At 61.1% G+C, this 27444-nt stretch overlaps 1 protein-coding gene across 2 annotated transcripts in view; it reads right to left on the bottom strand.

Annotated features, from left to right (window-relative positions):
* The window catches only part of ADAP1 (ArfGAP with dual PH domains 1), a 78502-nt gene that overhangs the window by 18667 nt on the left and 32391 nt on the right, over nt 1–27444 (bottom strand). For both annotated transcript variants that reach the window (XM_068524434.1, XM_068524433.1), the window contains exons 2-4: nt 17232–17362; nt 8858–8949; nt 3965–4047 (exon numbers count right to left, since the gene is read on the bottom strand). In XM_068524434.1, coding sequence (XP_068380535.1) covers nt 3965–4047; nt 8858–8949; nt 17232–17362 — 306 coding nt within the window. The remainder of the gene's footprint in view (nt 1–3964; nt 4048–8857; nt 8950–17231; nt 17363–27444) is intronic.

Here is a 27444-nt window from a genome sequence, read left to right as displayed (position 1 = left end):
CTCCCCAGAAGGGCCAGGACCTGGTTTCCGGGTTCTGCTCCCCCAGAGGCCGGCACGGGAGCCCTGGGGGCCCCGGTCCTCCACCACTCAGGTTCCCAGCTGCTCCGGCTGAAACGGCCGAAGGGGCCGGTGGGGAAAGGTTGAAGGCGGAGGGTCAGTGGGCGCAGGCTGGGCCGAGCGCGGTGCTGCTAGGACTCAAAGCCCGTCGTCCGGTGTTCCAGGAACATCACAGGCTCTGGGAACAGCACACGCGGCGGGTGCTTCTGGGTGTGAACACGGGTGTGAACACAGGTGTGAACCTGAGAGCCGCGTGTGACTGAGTGCATCTAAGAGCACACGCGTGTGAACGTGTGTGATTTGCGGCTACAAGCACCATGGAAGTGTGTGTGAGCCCGTGTTAACACACAGGGGTTGTCAGGGCGGCACCAGGAGGGGGACAGAAGCGCCTGCCTCATGTGTGGTTCCAGCCCCGCCAGGGATGCCTCGGGCCCCGTGTGCCCCGCGCCTGAGGTCACTCCACGCTCCCACCGCGACCCTGCGTCCCCACCACACAGACTGGGACGGGTGCGGGGGCCCCGCCACTCCCCCCGGGAGCCCCCGGCCCACCGCCCCCAGGGCTCCACGCTCTCCGAAGGGGGCCGAACCCGCGAGGCAGGGCCGGCCGAGCCGCGCAGCAAGCGCTGAGTGTGTCGGTGACGGGGGCGGCCGGCCCTCCGGACAACAGGGGCCCTTGTCGCCCGTGAAAGGCGGCCATTGAGGCTCTGGCTGCAGGCGGGGACGGTCCGGGGACAGAGCCAGGAGCAGCTGTTACCCGGGGTCACCCCGGCGAGGGGCCTGCGGTCCTGCTATCCCGGGGCGAGCACCCCCCGCGCCCGTGACCTCGGCCGAGGTCAGCCGCCGGGAGCGCCAGCCGCACCTGTGACCTCGGCCAGGCTGGCACCTGCCGCCACACCCACCACCACAGCAGGACCGGCAAAGCCAGGCTGGCGCCCCAGCAGCACCGAGGCCGCCGCCGTCCTACCCGGAGGCCGCGCCCCCACGTCCCCAGCCGGGTCACGTCTGTCCACGGCGGTTTCGCTGTGGTGACGTTTCCCCCACGGACACTTAGCGGGAACTTGTGTCCCCTCCCTTCCCTCACAGTTGGGTTCCTCGTTATCACAGGGACCCGTCAAGACGTCCTCTGCTCCGACTCAGATCCTGTGACGCCGCTCCCGTGTTGCTCAAACCGTCCAGCTCGGCCCCGGCAGTGACACTTCCTCCGCGGATGCCCTAAGTGCACCGGGTGGGGACCGGGCTCGCCTGAGGCCCCGGCAGGCGTCGTGTCGGGAGGGTCCCCAGCAGCCCCCGAGCCCACCCCAGGCAGGTGGGCGCCCCGGCCCGGCCTCCCCTGGCCACGTCACACCTCGGAGCGGCCCTGCCCCGGCCCCGCGGTCCCCCTCCCTGGCACGTCCCCATTCTCAGGGGCCGTGGGCGTGTCGGCCCCTGTGCCGTGGGAAGGGCGCTCCTGGGGGGGCTGGGCCTCGCCAGGGACGCGGCCGGGGCGGGTGGGCGAGAGGAGGCCTGGGGGTGGGGGGGGGCCGGGGGCCTGGTCGTCCGCCATCCCGACAGAGCGCCGGGCGGGGCTCTGGTCCAGGGGCCCCAGCCAGCCAGGCAGCAGCGGCTGTGAGGAGCGGCGCCCCGGGTCTCCTGAACGCCGCCCTCTCCCAGGAGGAGGCCCGGGGGGTGGGGGGTGGTGGCGGGCTCTGGGGAGACAGGTGGGCGAGGGGGGGCCTCCGTCGGGAATGAGATTCAGAGGCTGTTCAGGACCCGCGCACAGAGCCAGGGCTCAGGCACCTCTGGGAACCCAGGGGGACCCCAGCAGCTGGTGCCCCGGGTGCCCCGGGCACTCCCCACGTCTCCTTGAGGGGCCCTGCCCCGCGGGTGGCTTCGTGAGCACTTCCGTGGAGTCAGGGGACCAAGCTGACGGTCCCCAGGGCCCCGCACACACAGGACTCTGTGCCTGTAAATCTCAGGGCTCTGCTGGGCGGGGGGCGGGGGGCGGGCGGGGAGCCACAGGCGTGAATTTTCAGGGCTCGAGGGAGGGGGGGCGTTAGCGTCCTGGGCAGGGTGGGTGGGCTTAGAGAAATGGGAATCAGAGCCCCATTAAGGGTCTCTGCACCCAGGCCGTGAGCAGCTGCCGCCTCGTGTGGGGAGCAGAGACGAGGCCCGAGGCCGGGGCCCCCCACGCCAGAGGTGACGTGTGAGTCGGGGGGAGGCCGCAGAGCTGCAGGGGCCGGGCGATCAGAGATGGGGGCACGCGTGCACAGGGCCCTTCCAGCGGATCAGCTGCTGCCCAGTGGGAAGCCAGGGCCCCCGCGGTGGGGACCGGCACCGCCTGCTCCTGCCAAGTTCTCACCGTCACCCCGCCCGGTGCCCCCTCAGCAGCACCCCCGCAGCGTCCCTGGGCCCAGCTGAGCTCGCCCCGCTCGCGCCCGTGCGGGCTGGTCCTCTGCGGCCCCCAACACAACCTGTCCAGGTGAGACAAGGGCCCGCCCCCACAGGTGGGCCCCAGCCTTTGCTCTCCGCTGCCCCGAGGGTCTGCCGGAGAAGCCGCCGGCTCCATCCCGCCACGTGTGCACGCCCCACGGGCTCTCCCCATCCCACCCACTTGCCCGGCACCCCAAGCACTCCCGCGGTGTCGGAGACGTCTCACGAGAGGAATGGCAGCAGCCCGCGACGGGAAGGTCTGTCGTCGTGCCACCCTATGCACAGCCCCGCTTTCTCGGGGGGGCTCCAGAGGCGGGCCGGCGCGCACACGTCTCCCGGCCTTCGTGACTAGGTCACACGCCCACCCCTGACCAGTCGGGACCAAAGCTAAGACTTCTCCTGACGCTTGGGTGAAAGTCACACTTGCCCTTTTCTCATGGAACCCAAAGGCGTTTCCAACCCAGGTGAAAAGTCTGGACCTGCCGCAGTAAAGCCACCACCGGCAGGGGCGGTGCCACCCCGAGAAGCAGAACCAGAGGGGGAAACAGGAGCCAGGTCCTGACAGCGCTGACTGAGCCCCTGGTTCAAACTGCCTGAAGCCAGAGCAACTGTGTGAGCCACTCCTCTCCCTGTCTTCCTTACGCCCAGCTGGGTTGGACTACTGCCGCTCACACCCACAGGCCCTGATGCAGGGACAGGCACAAACTCCTGCACCTGCCTCTGAGTCGAGGCCGCACGCCACGCGTTATAAATCGCTGAGACGTCTATGCCCGGGAGACAAAGGCCGTGGGGTGAGCCTTCCTGGGGTCCCAGAGCAGGGAGGCCGGGTTTCAGGCAGGATGGGGCACAAGCGCCCCAGGGCGGAACAGGCACGGGCGCCCACGTCCTCTCCCTCCCACGTCGGGGGCATCAGGAGAGGAGGAAGTGAGTGGCTCTCTGGGGTGGGCCGTAATTGAATCGAGGCCACGTCCCAGCCCTGGGCCACGTCAGGGGCTCGGGAGGAGAGGGGACCCGGAGCCGCCTGCTGTGCAGGAGCAGGGGCTGCGCGCAGAGCCCCTCCCGGCCAGCGGGGGATAAAGGGGCCGATGCCGCGACAGACACCTGGGCCGCCGCATGCAATCGCCCCCAACCCGTGTGCTGACAGAGCCCCCGGCGCCTGGCCCACCCCCCCGGGCCCACCTGGCCCGGGCCCATCCACACCCCTCCTGCCAGGACCCACCCATCCTGCGGGCCCTCCCAGGGCAGAGGTGCTGCCCGCACCAGCCCGGAGGGCCCCGGGCAGCCCCCCACCCCTCGGTCGGGGTTCAGGGCTGGGCTGTGAGCAGCTGTGGGGACGGACCCCTGGTGCCAGGCCAGCCGGCTGGTGTCGGGGGCCAACGGAGGGACACAGGTTCAGGCCACCCAAGCGGTCGCCCAGGTTCCTAAGGATCCCACTCCAGCTCCGGGGGGACAGAGAGACAGAGCGGAAGGACAGACGGACAGGTGCCGGCCCCCTCACCTGCGGAGTAGGGCTCCTGACGCTCGGGGTGGGTGAACTCCTGCCGTTCGTACTTGGCCCGGATCCACTGTTCCCGCAGGAGTCTGGGGAGAGAGGGGACGGGCTGGCGGACAGTCCGGCCTGAGCGCAGGCCCACGGGAGCCGCCGCGCGGAGGGGTGGGCCCTGGACTCGGTCCCACCGCCTCGCAGGTGGCGGGGCCGAAGGGCCGCCAGCTTTGAGTTTTAACATTGTTCGCTAATCAGATACTTTCACCACCTCGTGGTCCCCTTTTTAAAAACTGAGATGTGATTCACGTACCATGAAATCCACCCGCTTAAGGGTTCGATTCAGCAATTCCTGGTATACTCACAGGCTCTGCAGCCACCGCCAGGATCTAGTTCCAGAACCGTCCATCGCGCCAAATGGAAACCCCATCCCAGTTAGCAGTGCCCCCGCCTCCCGGCCCCAACCGTGAGTCCGCTTCCGGTCGGGACGTCTCCTGTGCCCCCGGGAGGGGGACGTGTGATGTGCTCAGAGTGTCTGGGGCTCCTCCACGTTGGCAGCTCAGTCACCCCACCCTCCTCCCCCTCCGTCTGGGAGGCTGGGCCCACGCTCGGGTCCAGAGAAGGAAAAGGCCAGGCCAGCACCTGCCCCCCGGGGGGCCCGCCCCGTGCTCCCCCGAGAGCGGCTCCCAGGGCAGCAGTGGTCGCAGGTTGCGGGAGGGCAGCAGGCAGGGGAGACAAGGCAGCGAGGAGGGGGCTTGCCCACGGGGGCGGCCTGACGCCCCGCAGCCCCCGGCCGCTCCCGTCTCCCAGGCCGCCCCCTCCCGTGGGGTCCCCCACGAGCAGCCAGGTGGGCACTCGGCAGCCCTGCCCTCGGCCCAACGTCTTCGGCGCCAGCTCGCCTGTCCCTCCGGTGCCGACACGGCCTCGTGACCCCGGTGGCCTGACCTCACCTTGGCCCCCCTCAGCCCGCTGTGCCCACCTGTGGCCCTGGCGGCCCCTGGCCTCCTCATCTCCCAGATCTCACAGCTAATGTGCAAAGGCCCCCGTCCCCAGATGCCGCCACAGCCCAAACTTCTGTTTCAGATACAGGTAGATTTAAACTGGTGTCACTGCAGAGGTGGCTGCAGCTGCGGGGCAGGGGGCAGCTGGGGCACAGCTCACCACTTCCTCCCCGCGTGGACTCACGGGGCCCGTCTCCCACCGGGCCCCTGGGCGCCAGGCGGGGGCGGCCACACGCGCCGCACGGGCTGGCGGACGACCGAGGCCAGCAGGAGGGGCTGCTTCCCGCTCACCCGCCTGCGCTCACAGGACGCTTTCCCCCGGGCGGTCAGCCCCACGTCACTAACCTGCTCGAAGGCCAGGGGCTGGGCTGTGCCCCTGGGGAGGCGACCCCCTCGGCCACAGCCTCCCCTTCTGCACGGACCGCCTCGGGAAGACGGTGGCGGAGATCCGTGCTCGTGCTGGGGCAGCTCTCACCTCCAGCCGCCCCTGCGGACCCAGACCCCCCCCCCCCATCTCACCTGCGTGATTCCCGAGGCTGTCACGGGTCAAACGGTGTCCCCATCCCGCCAAGTATGTATGCTGGAGTCCCAGCCTGCACGACCTCAGGCCTACCCTTGTCTGGAGACAAGACGGCTGCAGACCAGTGAGCCGGGACGAGGTCATCCTGGTGCAGGAGCCCTAACCCCGTCTCCCCGGGGCCCTCGTGAAAAGGGACGTCTGGACACAGGCCGCAGAGGGACGACCACGTGAGGACACGGGACGCCGGCCCCGGGAGGACCACCCCACGCGGCCCCAGGACGGGGAGACACAATTTCTCCTGCTCACGCCACCGGCCTGGGACCCGCCAAGGGAGGGGCACCCACAGGCCCACGGCTGCCTTGAGCGGGGCTGGCTCCCAGCTGCCCCAGCCACACAGCAGGCAGGAGGCCCGGCTTCCAGCAGAGGCCGAACTGAGGGGGCCGGCCTGACCGCCCCCCACAATGCTGGGGTTGAAACTCGGGGCACCGGTGGCACCGGAAGGGAATCTGGGCCCCGGCCGCTCTCTGAGTCACGCGGCCAGGCCCTCTGCTTCTCACGTTACCCCAGCTGGCGGGGTGGGCTCCGAGCTCCAGACAGCAGGGGCTGGGGGACCACTGTGTCCGGAACCCACCCTGGGCCAGACCCCGGCCACCTGACTCACCACCTCATCGCACCCTCGTGATGCCCCGGGGGGGGGCAGGCGGCATCCTTCCAGCTTCACGGCCGAGGAAACTGAGGCCACTGGGTCTTAGCCTGCCGGGAGGCTGTTGCAGCCCCTGTGCTAAGTGTGCATAGCTGAGGAGGTGTACATTCCAGTGCACGCGGGCATTCACACCCCCTCCACCGCTGCACAGCTCTCCACAGTGTACACGGGCATTCACACCCCACTGCAGGGCTCTCCACAGTGTACACAGGCATTCACACCCCGCTGCAGAGCTCTCCACAGTGTACGCGGGCATTCACGCCCCCTCCACCGCTGCACGGCTCTCCACAGTGTACACGGGCATTCACGCCCCCTCCACCGCTGCACGGCTCTCCACAGTGTACACGGGCATTCACGCCCCCTCCACCGCTGCACGGCTCTCCACAGTGTACACAGGCATTCACACCCCGCTGCACGGCTCTCCACAGTGTACACGGGCATTCACACCCCCTCCACCGCTGCACGGCTCTCCACAGTGTACGCGGGCATTCACACCCCCTCCACCGCTGCACGGCTCTCCACAGTGTACGCGGGCATTCACACCCCGCTTCACAGCTCTCCACAGTGTACACGGGCATTCACACCCCGCTGCAAGCTCTCCACAGTGTACACGGGCATTCACGCCCCCTCCACCGCTGCACGGCTCTCCACAGTGTATGCGGGCATTCACGCCCCCTCCACCGCTGCACAGCTCTCCACAGTGTACGTGGGCATTCACGCCCCCTCCACCGCTGCACGGCTCTCCACAGTGAGCTCGGCTGTCAGCACCCCCCACCCTCCTGGTCTCATGGCTCCCCGGTTGGGTTTCCCTGTTGACAGCAGCCCGGCGAGGGGCCTCTCCCCAGACCCCAGCCCCCAGCCCTACCGGCATCTGCACCCTCCAAGGCTGGTCTCGGGCAGACCTGAGTCCGGGGAATGGGGCGGGCTCGGGTCCCGTGAACCTTCACTCAGTGGAGGTTTCTGGAAGGTGGGGCCCACTGGGGTTCTGAGCACCCTCCCAGTGGGGACGCCTGGTCACCCGAGAGGCCCTGACCACCCAGCCCTGCAAGGGGGCTTCGCAGGGACCAGGCTGCAGAGGGGCTGGCCGAGCCCTGGGCGGGAGACAGGCTGTGGCCAGTCTGTCCCCTCGCCACACGCTCAGAGCGGTGGGGATGCAGGGTGTGCATGCAAATGGCCCAGACCACAGAGGAGCCTGTGGCCGGGTGATTAAAATCGGGTCTCAGAATCAGCTGCCACCTTGCTGATTCATACCGAGATGGAGCCGGGTGCGGTGGGGCGCGAGTTCCCCGGGAGCCCAGAGCCCAGGATGCGCCGGGGCCTGGGGGGCCGGCCTGCCTGTGAAGGGGTGAAGGGGTGAAGGGGTGAAGGGGTGAAGGGGTGGGCGCGGCGTGCCGAGGTGAGGCCAGCCGCGGTCTCCCTGCCTGTGAAGTGTCCGAACCGGACGCGCCTCCCAGCCTCCCCACTGCGGCCCGGTCTCCCACCCCTCGTTCACACAGAACTAGAAACACACAGCCCTGCGTGCAGCCCGGGTCCAGGTGCCGCCGGGCGGGGTCCCCAGGGTGTGGGGTTCACCAAGTGAGTCAGGAGGCGACGGCGTTGAGCAAACAGGAGGGAGGTGCCGCCCGGGGGGGCCGGGGCCGGATGCAGGGCGCCCAGGGACCGCGCAGCCGTGGGCGCGTCCCCGGCCTGGGAGGAGGCTGGGCTGCGTCCCTACCCTCCTTTCCCAGAAAAGGAAGCTCCGGGAGGGGCCCTCATCACAAGAGGGGCCCTTCACCTCCGAGCCGCAGCTGAGCAGCTGTGACACCGGCCAGCTGAGGAGGGGGCCGTCGGGGGCCTGGGTGACCCTTGAGGGCACCGGGAGGGTTGCCAGGGATGGATGGGTGGGTCTGATATGGGTGGAGAAGGTATGAGGGGTGCTTGGGGGGGCCAGCTCGTGAGACGGGGGAGGGTCCCCAGGATCCCCCCAGGAAGGATCCGGAGACCCCTGGTGGGCAGGTTCCCTGCTGGTGCTGAGCCTGACACGGGCAGCCAACCCCACGGGGCTGGGGTCCCAGCTCCACCCCAAGCACCTCCCCTGACTTCCAGAACCTTCTGGAACCCCACAGTGTGCCGCCCTGTGCTGGGCACCAGGAAAAGAGATTTGAGGAGCCCACCCTCCCTTGAGCCCATGGGACCCAAGGAGGAAAGGCCTCTGCAACCCCCCGGCTCTGAGTGGCCAGAGGAGGGGGAGGGGTCCTCAGGAATGAGCGGCGGCCAAACGGAGCCAGCCTGGGGGCTGGGGTCCTGGGGGGTCAAGCAAGGGCCTCGGGTGGAAGGAACAGCCGGGGGATGTTGGGGCGGGAGGGGCATGGGGAACGGCCATCCAGCCCGGAGGGGGAGCCACTCAGGGACCACGGGGGCGGGAACCCAGGTGGGGTGCAGATGGGGACACTGAGGCACAGGGAGGTCCGCGCGGGGGCCGGGGTCACACGGGGGCGGGCCCCCCACCTCCCCAGGTCCACGCCCGGCGCACCAAGAACCAAAACCAAGCAGAGGACAGCCTGGACGGGGCCCCCAGGACGCAAGGCCGGCGCCCACCTTCCCCCACGCCGGCCCCTCCCGCCCGCCAGCGGGTCGGCCCGAGCCATCTCCAGAGCGTGCGGGCTGTTTACCAGCGACCCTGACAAAAGCCCTTTGTTACTCACTGGCAGTCGGAGGCCGAGGGCCGGTAGTAGAAGGGGGGCACTTTGGACTCGAATGTGGCTCTGGCGACATGGTTTCCGCGGGAGGTCATGAACTGCAAGAGAGAGGGGGGGTCAGGGCCCCAGAGGCCAAGGCCGGCTGACCCCCGGGCCCTGGAGGCTCGCTGCCTGGAAGGGAGCGAGCGGGGGCAGGGGACTGCCCTTCCCCGCAGCTGGCTGGGGCCAGGTGCCTCCAGAAAGGGGCCCTCCTTGGGCCTCACACGAGGCCTGGCCTGTCCACTCTGCCTGAGCGGCGCAGAAGCGGCCCACGTTCCTGCAGGGCAGCCAGGCTGCAGAGACCAGGCGTGCGACTGCGAGCTGTGAACAGGCTGGGGGGGCGGGGGGGGCGGGGAGCCTCTGGAGCAGCCGCCAGGCGGGGCGTCCCGGGCACAGAAACAGCACATGCAAAGGCCCTGAGGTGGAGCGAGCCGGGCGTGCTGGAGAAGATGCCCTGGCCTGGCCGGTGCGGGGAGGGGCCCTGACCACAGGGGCCTCAAGGGCAGGGAGGGAACCCTTCCCTCTAAGTCATCGCATTTGAGGACCATCAGGCCGTGGATGTGGAGGGTCAATGGGGAAAATATCACAAACAATAAGACGCTTCAGCAAAAGGCTGGTACCAACTTGAATCCTAAAAGTGATGGCTTTTCTATACAAAACACCAATCTGCTCAGAGGTCCAACAGGAGGAAAGGCCCGCCGACGAGAGCAGGTGGACGAAGCACCTAAGAACTAGCTCTAATGAGGAGCATTCAGTCTCGACGAAGAAACTGTCATGTGCTCCTGGGGAGCAAAAGAAACTCCAAAGACATACCAAGTTCTTGGTTAGGGAGACAGAAAGCATGCTGTCTCCTTATGTTCATCTATTTTTAGCAATTCTCAAGAAAAGAAAACCAGGAATAGAATTTTCAAGAGCTAGCAAAGATTCTAAAGTTCATTTTAAAATTAACAAGCAAAAGCATCCTAGAGAATTCTGAAAATGAAGACGCTTCCTACGAGATATTCAAACCTGTTATAATGCTACTATGAGTCAAACAGTACTGACCAGAAAGCCTAAAAGGTCCAGAAACAGATCCAATAGGATCTAATATCCAACATTAAACAGGTTTAGTAGGACAAGTTGGTGTACAATAGTGGTAACATCTCAGATCGATGAGGGAAGTGCCCGTTAGTTGATGACCAATAAGAAACTGGAAACTACTGGAGCAAAGGGGGTATGCTTTTCAGCAAAGTAAACTCCAACTGGATTAAAGACTGAGTTTCCAAAGTTAAACAACAGAAATAGTAGATGAAGGGTATTTCCTGGTGGTCCAGTGGTTAAGCCTCCACGCTTCCACTGCAGGGGGCACGAGTTCGACCCCTGGTCAGGGAACTAAGATCCCACATGCCGCGCAGCGTGGCCAAAAGTAGATGAAAATCACGGGATGATTTAAAAAATAATTTTAGGAAAATATGGAAGGAAATCTTCATGACTTTGGGTTAGGAGTGGTTTCTTAGAGGTGACACCAAAAGCACAAGTAACAAAAGAAAAAAAAAAATCAATGGAACTTTATCAAAATTAAAAACTGTTGTGTTTCCAAGGACACCATCAGGAAAGTGAAAAGATTTATGAACCTTAAAAACACGAGGCTCACGAGAAATGGACACAAAATGCCACACAGCATAGGACTGCTTTTGTATGAAACATCCAGAACAGGCAAATCCAGAGACAGAAAGCCTACTGGGGGTCTTAGGGGAGGGGAGTGGCCACTAAGGGGGACGGGTCTCCCCTGAGGTGAGGGAAATGTTCTGGAACTAGACGGAGGTGATGGTTGAACAAGATTGTGAATGCGCTTGATTTATTTTTTTACTGCAGTGTAGTTGACATACAGTATTTGGTTTCAGATGTACGGCATAGTGGTTCGACATTTATACATATTACGAGATGACAAAGTTGTTACAACATTGTTGACTGTATCCCCTGTGCTGCACGTTACATCCCGTGACTTATTTTTCATACGACTGACGTTCACGCCTCTGAATATCCTGCACCTACTTCTTCTGTCCCCCGCCCCGCTTCCCTCTGGCAACAGCTGTTTGTTCTCTGTACCTATGAGTCTGTTTCTGTTTTTTAATATTTGTTCATTTTGTTTTCCAGATGCCACATATAAGGGAGATCATACAGTAGTTGTCTTTCTGTGTCTGACAGATTTCGCTTAGCATAATACTACCCTCTAGGTCCATCCATGTGGCCGCAGATTGTAAAATGTCACTCTTTTTTATGGTTGAGTAATATTCCACCGTATATATACACCACATCTTCCTTATCCATTCATCTGTAGGTTGCTTCCATATCTCGGTTATTGTAAATCAGGCTGCAGTGAACATGGAGGTGTGTATATCTTTTTGATTAAAAATATTCTAGTAAACACCCAGGAGTGGGATTGCAGGATCATATGGTAGTTCTATTTTTAATTTTTGGAGGAACCTCCATACTGTTCTCTGTAGTGGCTGCACCAACTTACATTCCCACCACCAGTGTAGGAGGGTTCCCTTTTCTTTACATACTCTCCACCATTTATTACTATTATTATTTTTTAATGAATTTACTTTCCTTATTTACTTATTTATCGATCCGTCTTTGGCTGCGTTGGGTCTTCGCTGCTGCGCGTGGGCTTCCTCCAGTCGCGGCGAGGGGGGCTACCCTTAGTTGCAGTGCGCGGGCTTCTCACTGTGGTGGCCTCTCCTGCCGTGGAGCACAGGCTCTAGAGCACAAGCTCAGTAGTTGTGGCTCGCGGGCTCTAGAGCGCAGGCTCAGCAGTTGCGGCACACGGGCTTAGCTGCTCTGCGTCATGTGGGATCTTTCCGGACCAGGGCTTGAACCCGTGTCCCCTGCATTGGCAGGCGGATTCTTAACCACTGCGCCACCAGGGAAGTCCAGCATTTATCCAGCATTTATTACTTGTAGACTTTTTAATGATGGCCATTCTGACTGGCGTGAGGTGGTACCTCATTGTGGTTTTCATTTGCATTTCTCTAATAATTAGCGACAGTGAGCACCTTTTCACGTGCCTCTTGGCCATATGTATGCCTTCTTTGGAAAAATGTCTGTTCAGGTCCTCTGCCCATTTTTAATTGGACAGTTTCTTTTTTTGATACTGAGTTGTATGAGTTCTTTGTATATTTTGTGTAATAACCCTTATTGCATTAATCGTTTGCAAATATCTTCTCCCATTCGGTAGGTGGCCTTTTCATTTTGTTGACAGTTTCCTTTGCTGTGCAAAAGCTTTTTAGTTTGCTGTAGTCCCATTTGTTTATTTTTGCTCTTGCTTCCCTTGCCTGAGGAGACGGATCCAAGACGATATTGCTAAGACGGCTGTCGAAGAGCATACTGCCTGTGTTCTCTTCTAGAAGTTTGATGGTTTCAGGCCTTATATTTAGGTCTCTAATCGACGGTTTCAGGTCTTACACTTAGGTCTTTATCCATTTTGAGTTTATTTTTCGTATATAGTGTAACAAAGTGGTCCAGTTTCATTCTTTTGCATGTGGCTGTCCAGTTTTCCCAACACCATTTATAGAAGAGACTCTCCCCCATTGTATGTTCCTGCCTCTGGATTATTCACTTCATTTTTTAAACATTTATTTTATTGAGGACTTCCCTCGTGGCGCGGTGGTTATGAATCCGCCTGCCAACACAGGAGACACGGGTTCGAGCCCTGGTCTGGGAAGATCCCACATGCCACGGAGCAACTAAGCCCATGCGCCACAACTACTGAGCCCGCGAGCAACAACTACTAAAGCCCATGCGCCTGGAGCCCATGCTCTGCAACAAGAGGAGCCACCGCGATGAGAAGCCCACACACCACAAGGAAGAGTAGCCCCCGCTGGCCACAACTAGAGAAAGCCCGCGTGCAGCAACGAAGACCGAACGCAGCCAAAAATAAATAAATAAATAAATTTATTAAAAAAAGAAGACACACAAATGGCCAAGAAGCACATGACAGGATGCTCAACGTTACTCATCGTCAGGGAAATGGGGGCCAAAAGCACAAGACCCCACCGTGCACCCAGCAGGACGGCTCAAGTCAGACAGACGGCAGTGAGCGCTGGAGAAGACGCGGAGAAACTGGAATCCGCGTGGATCGCTGGTGGGAATGGGCAGTTGTGCTGGGAAAAGCCTGGCAGATCCTCAAACGTTAGACACAGAGCCACCCTAAGGCCCGGCAGTGCCACCTCTTCTCAGAGAACTGAAAGCACAGAAATATTCTGAGCCACATTGTTCACAAGAGCCGGAGAAACGGGACAACCCAGGTGTCCATCAGCTGGGGAATGGATAAACAAGACGTGGTCCATCCATGCGATGGAAATGACCTCGGCCATAAAAAGAAATGAAATGCTGACACCTCGATGACACAGATGAATCTTACAAACACGGTGCTCAGTGAAAGAGGACACAGGAGCCACACGTGGTGTGATTCCACGGACACGAAGCGTCCGGATCAGGCAGATCCATCAAGACAGAAAGCAGGGGTCCTCCTCTCAGCAGGAGCTGGGGTGGGGAGTGCTGGGGAGTGGCGGCTAGTGGGTACAGGCCTATCTGGGGATGTGAAAATATTCTGAAATTAGATCGTGGCAATGGTGGCACAGCCCTGAGAATTCATGAAAACTACTGAACTGTACACTTTAAAAGGGTGAGGTGTATGGTGTGTGAATGACAGAAATCAAGCTGTTCTGAGTAAAAATAATCTGAGGGTAGGGCAGGCCTATCTAAGTGTGCCGTAAACCCTAAAACCACAAAAGGCAAGGTTGAGAAATGGGATTACTTCAAAGTAAAAACGTTTCCACTGCAGAAACCACCATGAGCAGAGTCAAAAGACGCCCTTGAGAAGAACGTCTTCACCTGCCGTCTCTGAGGGCTGCAGGCCTCCTAGGTAAACCACGAGAAAACGGAAGCAGCCCGCGGTGGCCCAGGGCCCGGAAGCTCACAGATGGCTCTGAAACGTCTCACAAGACGCCGCACCTCACTCAAGACGAGAAAAGACCCTCCTGGGAGCAAGGGTTCACCTCTCTGTCGGCACAGACGGGCCCTGGGAGACAGGGGTCGGCAGGAACGCGGCAAGCGCTCTCACACGCGTGGGCACAGGCGTGGCCAAGAGGGGAGGCTGGCAAAATCCCTCAAACTACAGTCACGGAGCCTCTGAACTTCCCCTTCGAGGAACGTGAGCCCCGTCGCTGCCCCTGCAGGAGGCGATGCTTCTGTGAGGCCGTCGCTGGCCCGGTGGTCACGGTGGGAAGACCCCTGCGCCTTTGTGTGCACGCAGAAGCCTGCTGGGTAAACTGGGGCCCTCCAGGCGGGGACGCGGGGGCACCCGCGCCCCCCGGAGCCTGTGCACGCGGACGCGGGGAGACACCCCAGCGTCCGCCACCCGGGACCGTGGTCCGTCCACACGGTGGGCGTCACTGGGCCTTTATACGGGGGGGAAGCGCTCGCGTGGTGGCTTCGGCCGGGGGAGGGGGGGGAGCTGAGGGCTCGGGGCTCTTTCTGAAGTGATGAAAACGTTCTAAAATTGACTGTGGTGACGATTGCTCAAGTCAGTGACGGGGCCGTAAACCGCTGAGCTGTGCTTGAGAGAGTGAGCTGTGTGCCTTGTGAATTACATTGCAATAAGCTTCTTTGAAGAAGATGCTATAGAAAAATACGAAGTTCAGGGAGAGAAAACACGAAAAGAAACAAAAGGAGGAGGCACGGACGAGGGTCCTGCGCGCCTGGCCCACAGCCAGGGCCGAGCTCCCCGCATCACGGCCGCCCTCCCGGGAGCGGGCCTGGCTCACGCAGGCTCAGGACCCCCGGCCGACCACCAGCCCAGGGACTCAAGGGCAGAGTGAGGGGAGGAGCGGAGCCCGGAGGCCCGGCAGGCCCCCTTCCACACCGACCCGGGGGCCCAGCGCCCTGCAGGCCAAGTCCTTCCAGCCCCTCGAGGTCACCTCTGTTTTAATGACGGAGTAGAGGGGCAGACGACAGAAAGGGGATGATGGCCCCTCTCAGCTCCCAGCGCCCCCGCCCCACACCTGCACCACTGGCGCCAGCCCGGCCTCCCTTCGGACCTGCTCACGAGCGTTCGCAGGTGGAAACCAGAGCTTTGCTGGTGGCGCCCGTGTCCGGGACCCTCTCCCTCCCTCCTCACGAGGCATCACACCCCGCGGGGCGTCGAGGAGCCTCCGCCCCCACTGTCTGACCGCTGGGGTGAGGGCGCCTCCGGCCACACGTGTGAACGTTCCACGCACACAGGACAGCTCTGTCACCTGCAGGCTGACTTGGCAGGAGGGCCTGGGTAGGCCAAGGGACTCTGCATTTCTAGCAAGCTCCGGGGAGGCTGCGTGGACAGCAGCGAACTGTTCCTCGCGGAAGCGGGGGGGGGTGCACGGGGGGCGCCCGGCCTTGGGTCCCCCAGCCCAGAGGCAGCCATCAGCCAGGGAACTCCTCCCCTCACCGATGGGCGTGGTCACCACGCCCCCTGAGCCCTTGACCCTGGAGCCAAATCTGAGCAGCGAGGGGGGCTGCCCTCGGCTCCCACCCATCTCCCCGCAGCCTCCGTCAGGGCTCAGGCCCCACCTGGGCAGCCTCCACAGCCACAGCCCTCTGTCTGGAACTCGCTACCCCAGGCTGTGCCCTGTTCTCACCTTCACTCAGGCTGTGGGGCCCTGCCTGCCACCCCGGCCCAAGTCACCACCCCCTGCCCACCGGCAAACTGCATGTCCCCCTCTCTAGGGCCTTCTCCAGGGGCCAGCCACTCGCCAGGCCCCCCATAGCAATTGTGCAATAAACACGGGTCAGGTGGATGGATGGATGGATGGATGGGTGGGTGGGTGGGTGGATGGGTGGGTAGGTAGATGGATGGATGGATGCGTGGATGAATGGACGGGCAGGTGGATAGATGGATGGATGAGTGGGTGGATGGATGGGTGGATGGGTGGATGGGTGGGTGGGTGGGTGGGTGGGTCGAAGGGTGGATGGGTGGATGGATGGATGGATGGATGGATGGATGGGTGGGTCGATGGGTGGATGGATGGGTGGGTCGATGGGTGGATGGATGGATGGATGGATGGATGGATGGATGGATGGATGGATGGATGGGTCGATGGGTGGATGGGTGGATGGGTGGATGGGTGGATGGATGGATGGATGGATGGATGGATGGATGGATGGATGGATGGATGGGTGGGTCGATGGGCGGATGGGTGGATGGATGGATAGATGGATGGATGGATGGATGGGTGGGTGGGTGGGTGGATGGGTGGGTAGGTAGATGGATGGATGGATGCGTGGATGAATGGACGGGCAGATGGATAGATGGATGGATGAGTGGGTGGATGGATGGATGGATGGATGGATGGGTGGGTGGGTGGGTGGATGGGTGGGTAGGTAGATGGATGGATGGATGCGTGGATGAATGGACGGGCAGGTGGATAGATGGATGGATGAGTGGGTGGATGGATGGGTGGATGGGTGGGTGGGTGGGTGGGTCGAAGGGTGGATGGGTGGATGGATGGATGGATGGATGGATGGATGGGTGGGTGGATGGATGGATGGATGGATGGATGGATGGATGGATGGATGGATGGGTGGGTCGATGGGTGGATGGGTGGGTCGATGGGTGGATGGGTGGGTGGATGGATGGATGGATGGATGGATGGGTGGGTCGATGGGTGGATGGATGGGTGGATGGATGGATGGGTGGGTGGGTGGATGGATGGATGGATGGATGGATGGGTGGGTGGATGGATGGATGGGTGGATGGATGGGTGGATGGATGGGTGGGTGGGTGGGTGGGTGGATGGATGGATGGATGGTTCAGTGAAGGGCTTGACTTTTGTTACCTTCTGCGACTCTCCATAAGGTTAGCAATAAAACCCTAACAACAAGAGGGCCCGTCCCATTGCACAGCTGCTCCATGCTGTGTTCCCTGAGCACCAGAATGTCCCCAGTGTGGCGAAATGGGACCAAAGCCGCAGGAACTGCCCATGGAGGGGAATCAATAGTCTCCTGCAGTCGCTTGCTCATTCATTCACTCTGCAGCTGCCGCAAGAGAGAGGCAGGGAGAGTCAGTCCTGGGACTGGACGCACAGGGCGGGGGCAGTGGCACAGGAGGGCCGAGGTCCAGCTGCTGGCCCCTGGGCCTCCCGACACTTGTGGACGGTCTCCCCGCAGCCTGGGATCCCTGACAGCCCAGGTCCCCTTGGGGCACCGGGATGGAGCAAACTCCGAGGTGTCATGACCCAGAGGGTGGGGCCGAGGTCACCCAGGGGCAACGGGACAGGCTTGTGTCCTCCCATCCCCACCTGGCACCCCTGCCTGGCCTTACCTCCACTTGGGCATCCTCCCAGGCGTCCAGGCGGACGGACTTCACCTTGCTGACCTGAGGGATGTTCCGGTGGATTCCAGAGCAGCTCAGACAGATGAACACCCCTAGGGTGTATGAGGCCCAGTCAGGATCTGGAAGACAAGGCCAGACGTTCAGGGGGCGCTGACCCCGAGGGTCCCCCAGAGGGGACAGAACACTGGACCAGGGCCCACAGGGCTGGAAGGCTCCCTCCCTTTCCGGCCTTGGTCTCGTCTGCGCAATGGGAGGCCGGCCAGGAGACCAGGTTCACAGGCTCTGGGGGTCCAGAGTGGGGGTCCCTGCCCCCCGCACAGAGGAGCAGCCCCACCCCATCATCCTAGCTGCTCCCGGGGACCGAGGGGACCCTGAGTGGACACAGTAGCGTGGGAGACACTGGGGCGACGTGCTGATGAGAACCCGTGATCAGCGCCCGTCCGGCAGGCGTGACCAGGACACGCCAACACGTGTCACGTCCTGCAGCTGAGGCAACGGAAAAAGCAGCATGTGGCTAGGGCGGGGCTGTGGAGGCCCAACTGGGTCCACACTGCGAGAGGTCTGACATTTTTCACACAGAACGGCGGCACCGCGGGCACTGAGGAACGTGATGCTTGTTAAGTCGGGCGGAGGGTAAGTGGGCGCTGGCGCCCGAGTCCCCAGTTCATCGGCCATCGGTGTGTCCACGTGGTAACTGTGTGAGGGGCTGGGCCGCGGAAAGGAGTCCTACAGAGGCTTTCTCTGGAGAGGACGGGTCGTCCAGTAAAGGCTTCCCGTCTCTCAGGGAAGCTTCTGGATCGGACTGGTCTAAATCAAGATGCCCAGTGGCTCCCAGCCAAGGGCCACCAGCTTGAGCAGGCTTCCCTGGGAGCCCCTGGGGGGCTGGTCTGCACCCAGTCCCTAAACTAGCCAACACCCCCCACGCCCGTGTGAGAGCACAGCACTGAGCCCACCCTGCGGTCACTGCCACCCGAGGGGCCCGGAGCCCACAGACCCGGGGGTCGCTGGGATCAGCACGTGGATGGCCCCCCCACCCCCAGGTCAGGAGGACACTTTCCTCTGTGATAAGACAAGGCTGGGGGACGTCCCTGTGGTCCAGCGGTAAAGAATCTGCCTTACAACGCAGGGGACGCGGGTTCGATCCCTGGTCAGGAAACTAAGATCGCACGTGCCGCAGGGCAACTAAGCCCGCGTGCCGCAGCTGCAGAGCCCATGCGCCCTGGAGCCTGTGCGCCGCAACTAGAGAAGAGAAAACCTGTGTGCCGCAACTAGAGAAGCCGGCGCACCACAACGAAGAGCCCGTGTGCTGCAACTAAGACGGGACTCAGCCAAAAATAAATTAAAAGAAAAAAAAAGACAAGGCTGGGAGGTGGCTGTATCCACGGGGGGGCTGGCCCAGGCCCCCCCCACCCTACTGAGGACACAGCCCTGCACCTCCCTTCAGGGACCCCCAAGAACCCACCCTGGTGCCAGAGGGTCAGAGCCCTGCTCGGAGACCAAACACCCGCCACGGGCCCATGCAGCGTGCGTGTGTGTACGTGTGTGTGGGGTGTGTGTGTGTGTGGGGGGGGGGGTCCATAGGGGTGGCAGGCACCTCTGGTTCCTGGGTCAAGACCCCTCCAGCCCGGGACCCTGGGCCCCAGACACACCTCCCTGCCTGTCTGGGGAGTGAAGGGTCAGCTCGCAGACACAGGGGCACAGGCGGCTGGCGGGATGGGCAGGCGAGCTCGGGGGAAGGGAAAGCCCGGTTCTGGCGCTCACGGCCCGGCTCACAGCCATCCAGTCCGGAGGCCGCGCGGGGTGTGACCGCTCTGGGGTCTCGCGGAGGAAACTGGAAGCCAGGGAGGTAGGTCTCCGGCCCGCGACACACAGTCTAGGTGGCACGTGGAACAGAGAAGCTTCGGGAGCAGAAAGGCCGTGTCATCCCGAGGGCCCCTGCCCCGGCCTCCCGGCAGACTCGCCATGGGGGCTGCGGGCACGGGCGAGCCGGCCTCCTAATGAGGGATGCTGGCCGCTCACGGGGTCGGGGGCTCGGCCGCGGCTGGGCGGTGGGGGATGACTGCCCCGCCCAGGGACGCAGAGGCAGCGCTCCGAGGCCTCCGGGGCCCCTGCCCTGCCTCCCCCCTGCGTGGGGCTGGCTGACATTGGTGGCCCCCAACCGGGGCCAGCACGGGTGGGGGCAGCCCAGAGACCCGGGGGCCTCGGGCCTCACCCCAGCTCAGAAGGGCTGTGAGTGGGGGGGGGGGGGGGGCCCCCTCCGTCCTCCTGACTCCCAGCCTCACGCCCTGCTGCCCTGCGTCCCCCCGGCCAAGCCTCTGCCCGCTGGGCACACAGACGCTCATCACGTCAACTCTCTGGGTGGAGCCTTGGGGACCTCTCCTCCGCCCCGGCGCCCCCGCCCCAGCTCACACGTCCCCCCCGGGCCTCCCCGACCACGGCCGGGCCCCACGCACCCCTTGCGACGCCCCCTCGCTCCCCGGCGTCGGCCCGTCCTGGCACTTAGGTCCCCTGTTCACCACGGGCTGTCTCGGCCCCCGGAACGTGCAGGGGTGGGGGGCCCGCGAGCTCCCTCCCGCTGCCCCAGGGTGACCGCTGGGGGGACGCCAGGGACAGGCCACCACCCCGCTGCCCTGAACGTGACCCGGGGAGGTACTCTGGTGGCAAGGGCTTGGCAGCGGCCACAAGCCGGGCCCCCGATGTACTGGGGTGCACGGGTGTGTGGGGACCTGGGGGGTGGGCACAGGGGGCTTGGGTAGGGAGGAGGCCGCATGCCCCAGCTCTGAGCCTCTGGGGAGGGGGCGGAAGAAAACACTGGGGGCCAGGGAGCCCCAGAAGACCTCCAGCCCAAGGGCTCTTGGACAGAAGAGCCCCACTCGTGGCCAGTTTTCACCAGCTCGTGGGGCGGTGGAAAACATGCATCTGCAGGAACCGACGTGCTCCATCAGCCCTTTATCCTCAGGACAGGCTTCCCCACGTGCGTCACTTTCAAGAGACCGCTTGGCTGCTGCAAAGAGGACCCAGGAGAGCACCCACCCGGGGTCCCCCCTGCCAGGCCCCAGCCCAGCCTGCCCCGCGGCCCACCAAGTGCAGCCGTGTTCCCCCACCCCGCGCCGGGTCCAGCAGCAGTGCCCTCTCTGCGGACGTGAGGAGATCCGGACGGAAAGCTAGCAGGTCCGAGAGCAAATGAACGGAGAAGACAGGCACCCGGGGCCCGAGTGGGGTGGCCGCTGCGTGTCCCGCGGTGCAGGAACCCACTTGCGATGGGGACAGGGACAGGACGGCTAGAAAATTGCACCGGGGCGGGGGGAGGGGCTGCGGCACCCCTGCCCGAGCTCCTGGCACCCGGCCGCTCGCTGGGACCCCGGAGGACTCCCGGTGAGCCCCGTGGCCCTGTCACGCCCCGCTGCTAAACACCGGGTCCCCCCCTCCGCCACTGCGGGCTGTGCGTCCCGAGGCCGCTGACAGCACGGTTCTGGGCCCAGAGGTTCCCTGCCCGGCGGCCACCACAGCCCGGCCGGTCCAGCCGCACCGCTCGTCCTGGGGTTCCAGAGGCTGCTCCAGCTCGGCCCAGCCCGGCCCGGCCCCCAGCACCTGCCGCTCACCAGCGCCTGCCCCTCCGCGGGGTCACGGCGCCCACACTTCCCGGCCTCGCCTGCAGCTCGGCGTGGCCGCGGGACCCGAGTGCGGCCAGTGAAGCCTGAGCAGGGGGACCCACGCGCCCCCAGGCCCAGGCAACAGCCCCCCCACCCCCCGCCCGCTGTGCTCCGGGCCCATCCTGGGCTGGTGGGGGACTCGGGGGCCGGGGCGGGGGAAAGAGCCGGGCCCCTGAGTCACTGCCCGGAGGACAGAGGCCCGGAGAGGGGGGGACGGACACCGCCGAGGGGACTGCTGCGATGACAAGTCAGGCCCCTGAGACGTGGGGCTGTCCGTCCAGCAGGGGGTCTGTCTGCCCGTCCCCTGTGGCGTCCTGAGGCCCGAAGTCTCAGCGCCCGGGATCCGCACCAACAGGCGTGTGCGGCGGGGTGAGGGCGCTGGGCAGGCACCGCGGCCTCCGGGGAAGAACGCGCTGCAGGGAGCGGCGGCGTCCCAGGGGTCGTGGACAAAGGCTGAAGTGAGGCCCCGGGGGGCAGTCCCGGCCTCCCCCACCGCGCTCCGTCCTCCCCAGGGACGGCAGTCCCGGGGCCCGGGGCAGGCGGCGCCGCTCCGGGCTCCGCCTTCCTCCTCTGTGTGGTGGGACGATGGCAGCCACTTGCTAGGGTGATGGGTGAAACGAGCCCCCGGGAGGGCCCCGGTGCAGGGGAGACCCCCTGTGCACCGCTCGGTGACGCTGGTGGGTTCCGCTCTGAGCGTGGACCTTGGCTCTGGCCCCACCCTCACAGCCTTTGTCCACTGAAGCGGAAATTCCGAGATTGGCTGAACAAGGGCCACCAGAAGCTCCTGCCCCGCCGCGGGGCCAGGACCGGTGCCCATGCGCCCCATCCTCGCACACAGGCTCCAGCAGGAGGCTGTCTGTCCCCTGTCCCGGAAGCCCTGTTTACAGGACACTTTAGCAGGGATTGGCAAACGGCGGCCCTCGGGCCTGGTCTCGTAAAGTTTTACAAAGCATGGGCGCTCAGCCATGCCCATCATTTACATTCTGCTCATGGTTGCTTCTGTGGCGCAGGGACAGAGCTGAGCGGTTGTCACACAGAGAACGTGTGGCCCACAAAGCCTAAAACAGTCACTATCTGGCCCTTTAAGAAAACGTCTGCCAAGCTCTGCTCTAGAGGGAAAAATAGGTGTGACACAGAGAGCAGCCTAAGGAAGCAGGTGATTAGAACTGATGCCTCAAGGCCACTGCCCACACCGCCCATCTCTGATCACAGATACCGAAGTTCAAGGAGAGGCTACAGACTTGCCCAGTGTCATGCGACCGGCACAGGGACCCACTGTGTAAATTTAAGGCTGTCTGACCCCCGTCCGCCCGCCCACTGTGTGTGTGAGGGTGTGCACACGTGCGTGCCCACAGACACAACCTGGCCGGCCTCCTTCCAAAGAGGGCTCACAGAAGTTTAAAATTAAGGAATGGAGACCCTAAGCCTTTCATATAACAGTAAGAAGACAAGACCCGGCGAAATCAAGTGTTGGGGGCAGGGGCAACAGAAAGTTGTCACTTGAAGAGCAGGAAGCTGGTGCCTTTTTAAAAAGCTATGGTGATAAGACGCTGTCACACGTTCACTAGAAAGGGCAAAATTTACAAGACTGGCACCACCCGGTGTGGACGGGCGTGCAGAGCACGGGGTTCTCAGACACTGCCGGCAGGAGTATAAAGTGGTTCAACCCACCTTGGAAAACGGTTTGCAGTTGCTTACATAACTAAACATCTATCTCTCCTATAACCCCGCAATTCTACTCCTCGGTATTTACCCAAGAGAAATGAAAATGTGTCCATAAAAACTTGCACATCCAACAATATGTAAGAAGTACAAAGACTGTAATCAGCCGGGGTTTATACCAAGGACGCAAGGCTGCCTTAAGATGTGAAAACAAATCAGTGTAATTTACCGTAATTGCAGATTAAGAAAGAAAACACATACGATCGTCTCAATAGATGCAGAAAAAGCATTGGACGAAATGTAACACCCTAATAAAACTTCTCAGAAAACTAGGAATAGAGGGGAACTTCCCCAACTTGATAAAGGGCATCTGTGAAATACCTACAGCTGACATCATACTTAATGGAGAAAGGCTGAATGCTTCCCCGCTAAGACGGGGAACTAGACAGGAATATCTGCTCTCTTCACTTCTATTCAACACTACCCTGGAGGGAACAGTGGATGTCTAGGGTTGGGGTGATGTGAAGAATGGGGAGTGATGGCTAAAGTGTATGGTATTTCTTTTTGGAATAATGAAAATGTTTTTAAATTGACTGTGGTGACAGTAGCCCAACTCTGTGAGTACACTAAAAACCACTGAATTGTCCACTTCAAATGGGTGAATTGTATGGTATATAAATTATATCTCAATAAAGCTATTAAAAAATTTAAAACAAACAAACATAAACACTACACAGGAGGTTCTGGTCAGTGCAGTGAGGCAATAAAAATAAATAAAAAGGGCTTCCCTGGTGGCGCAGTGGTTGAGAATCTGCCTGCTAATGCAGGGGACACGGGTTCGAGCCCTGGTCTGGGAAGATCCCACATGCCGCGGAGCGACTGGGCCCGTGAGCCACAATTGCTGAGCCTGCGCGTCTGGAGCCTGTGCTCCGCAACAAGAGAGGCCGCGATAGTGAGAGGCCCGCGCACCGCGATGAGGAGTGGCCCCCGCTTGCCGCAACTAGAGAAAGCCCTCGCACAGAAACGAAGACCCAACACAGCCAAAAATAAATAAATAAATAAATAACAATTAAAAAAGAAAAGAATATTTAAAAAATAAATAAATAAATAAATAAATAAAAAGCATCCAGATTGGAAAGGAAGAAGTAAAATGGCTCTTATGCATAGACAACATGCTTATCTATATAGAAAATCTGCTGGAGTCTACAAAAACACTACTAGAACTAACAAACAAGGTTGCAGGATACAATACAAATATACAAAAATCAGTCGTATTTCTATAAACCAGCAACAAGCAATCAGAAATTGGACATTTAAAAATACAATTACATTCTGGAGATGGTTGCACAACAATGTGAATGTTCTTAACACCACTGAACTATACCCTTAAAAGAGAGTAAAATGGAAATTTTTATGTTACGTATATTTTACCACAATTTAATATTTTTGAATACCACTTACAACAGCATAAAAAAAAATTAAATACTTAGGGGTAAATATGACCAGGTATGCAAAACAGCATGCTGAAAACTACAAAATATTGCTGAAGAAATTAAAGACCCGAATATGTGGTGAGAGGTGCTATTCTCATGAGTTGGAACACTCTATATTGTTAAGATGTAAACTCTCTCAAATTAATCCATAGATTCAGTGCAATCCCAATCAGAATTCCAGCAGGATTTTTAGAGCAGAAATTAAGAAGCTGATTCTAAAATCCGTAGGTTAATGCACCGGACCTAGAAGAGCCAAAACAACTTTGATAAAGAACAAAGATGAAGATTTTAGAATTTATTTTAGAATTTATTGCAAAGCCACAGTTATCAAGATGGTGTGGTATCAGCAAAAAAACAAATAGATCAACGGAACAGAATAGAGGGTCCAGAAATAGGCCACACATGTGTGGACAACCAATTACTGACAAAGGTGTACGGGCAGTTCAGTGGAGAAAGAATAATCTTTCAACAAATGGAGCTGAAACAGGTATCATCTGCAAATATTAGACTTCAATCCAAACCTCCCACCATATACAAAAAGTAATTCAAAATGCATCAGAGCACCAAATATAAAACCTGAAACCATAAAGCTTCCAAAGGAAAACAGGAGAAAAATCTTTGTGACCTTGGGTTAGGCAAAGACTTTTTAGCTATAACACTAAAAGCAGACCCCATTTTTTTTTTTTTTAATTTTTTAAATTTTATTTATTTATTTTATTTTTGGCTGCGTTGGGTCTTCGTTTCTGTGCGAGGGCTTCCTCTAGTTGCGGCAAGCGGGGGCCACTCCTCATCGCGGTGCGCGGGCCTCTCACTATCGCGGCCTCTCTTGTTGCGGAGCACAGGCTCCAGACGCGCAGGCTCAGCAATTGTGGCTCACGGGCCCAGCTGTTCCGCGGCATGTGGGATCTTCCCAGACCAGGGCTCGAACCCGTGTCCCCTGCATTAGCAGGCAGACTCTCAACCACTGCGCCACCAGGGAAGCCCCAGACCCCATTTTTTTAAAAAAAGGTATATTGCTTTATCAGAATTTTTTAAAAATCTGCTCTTCGAAAGGCACTAGTCAAGGGAATGAAAAGGCGAGTCACACTGGGAGAAATTTTGCAAATCATGCACCTAATAAAAGGTTTGTGTCCAAAGTATATAGAGAACTATTCAAACTCAGTAATAAAACAAACAGCCCAACTACAAAAACAGGCAAAAGACTGCAACAGGCACTTGACGGAAGATGGCACAAGGAGGCTACTCCCCCTCATACGTCACCGGGGAAGCAGGGCTGACCGCCCAGGACCCGCAGGGGCTTCTGGGGTGACGGCGGAGCCTTCCCCACACTCCAAAGGGGGCGTTTTATCCCCTGCAAGTCACACCTCCATAAAAGTGAAGTTAAGAAAGATGTCTGTGGCTGCAGCCCCGGACCTGTCCCAACAGACTGGAGAAGCAGGAAGGTCAGGGCCTCCGCCCCCTGCGTCCTGCCCCGAAGGGCGGGCAGGCACCTGCTTCCTCTCGAGGGGTGCGCCCCCCAGAGTGATGTCCAGCTGGCGGCCGGGAGCCACGTGGGCCGATCCAGAGGCCTGGCCTGTCCGGGGGCCCCTCCAGATCCTCACACCGGCCACGGTGTCCTCGGGAGTCAGCGCCTGCCGCCCGGCCTCCTGCCGGTCCCTTCAGCCGCCGTAACAGCTCTGCGGCCTGAGCACACTCACTGCGCAATGACTGACCACGCTACCTCGCCGCTCCTCACCGCTCCCTCTGAGGCTGTATCCTGTCGTTAGTCCAGTTCTACACAATAAGGCAAAAAAGGCCCAGAGAGGGTCAGACGGTGCCTGAGGTCACACAGTGGCAAAGCTGGGATCGGACGGCAGGCACGTGTCTCCCACCCTCCACCCCAGAACCACCTTCCCGGTTCAAAGAAGGTGGGTGCGAGGACGTGTACGGGTGGCCCACGGGAGCCCCAGCCCAGCATCCAGGCTGGTGAGGAAGCCTGTCCATCATCTCGGGAGGTGACTCCCCCGCTGCCCCCTCCTGGGGCTCCCCCAGGGGCTGGCGGGGAAAGGCAAGAAGATGGTTTGAAACAGGTTTGAAGCAGGAGGCGTCCTGACCCCAAGCCTAGCCTGTGCACTGCAGTTTGGGAAGCCCATGGTCCCAGCCTGGCGGAGTCCCCCCAACCCTGCCATCACACGTGGCACCACGGCAAGGCCACCGGGAGAGGAGAGGCCTGCCTCTGCTCGGGGCTCCCCCCCTGCCCAGCGCACAGTGGGCCTGCAGTGCCCCCGACGCACGGGTCACCCGTGGCTGGGCTGAGTGCTTGTCTGTCCTCTGCCCCTGCAAATTGCTGCAAAAATCCTAAAGGCAGTGAGAGGGCACCAGTCCAGGGCCTGCGGCCCAGCACACAGGCCACCCGCTGCTCTCAGGACTCACCGTCCACGGAGGGCCGGTCAAGCAGCACACGCCAGGAACGGCACCCCTGGGCACCGGGCCTTTGGGCCCCGGGAGGGCTTTCCAACCAAGAGCCCCTATTTTAAGGAAGGATTCAGATCCTGGGAGGCGAGTTCTGGGGGTGACTCTGAGCAACAGTTTAAGGTCTCTGGGGTCAGGCAGAGTGACTGCCCCCCAGCCCCCCCAAAGCCACCAAAGCAGTACGTGGAGACCAGTGGGGTGTGCGGGCCCCTCGCTGTCGCCCTACAGGCCAGGACAGTCTCCTGTGTGTCCATCTGGTTGATGAATGGATTAACTCTTCCTGCGCTGTGCCTGCACTTCAGCTAATCGGTAATTCACTTGACCCCAGCCCCTCCCTCCTCCCGACAAAAGCCTCTCAGCACAATCTCGGGCAGGAGGGCCGCCCTGGCCTGTCCACTGGGGATGTCGACCCTGAGGCCGAGGACCTCCGGGGTGGGCGCGTGTGCACGCGTGCAGCGGGGGCGATGAGGGGCTGGATAAGGATGAGGAGCTGGATAAGGATGAGGGGCTGGATAAGGATGAGGGGCTGGATAAGGATGAGGGGCTGGATAAGGGCTGGCAGGAGGTCCCCAAGGGAGGGGGTGGGTGACCTTCAGCTTTCCTAGTGGACAGGCTGTTCCTGCAGGCTTCCCTCCTAAGCCGCTGGGGCGTGGCCAGGTCCACCCCATCTGCACAAGGCCCCCTCCCCCATCAGGGCCAGGAGACAGGCACAGGGCTGGGGTGTCCGTGTATATGCGAAAGCCCCACACTCCTGAGCTCAGAGCCCCTGGGGTGGAGGGGGACCCACGGCGGGAGGCGAGCTGGTCGGGGTACCCCAGCACCAGGACCCCCTTAGTCCCGGGCAGGAGGGCCTCACACCTGGTCCGGGCTCCACTCTGGCTGCACCCCGTCCCTGCGGGGCCAGGGGCTGCCGAGCCGTCCATAGCCTGCCCTGCCCCTCTC

Source organism: Eschrichtius robustus, chromosome 16, assembly GCF_028021215.1.
Source record: "Eschrichtius robustus isolate mEscRob2 chromosome 16, mEscRob2.pri, whole genome shotgun sequence".
Lineage (NCBI taxonomy): Eukaryota > Metazoa > Chordata > Mammalia > Artiodactyla > Eschrichtiidae > Eschrichtius > Eschrichtius robustus.
The sequence above is the reverse complement of the archived record's forward strand: the minus strand, read 5'-3'. Positions and strand labels throughout refer to the sequence as shown.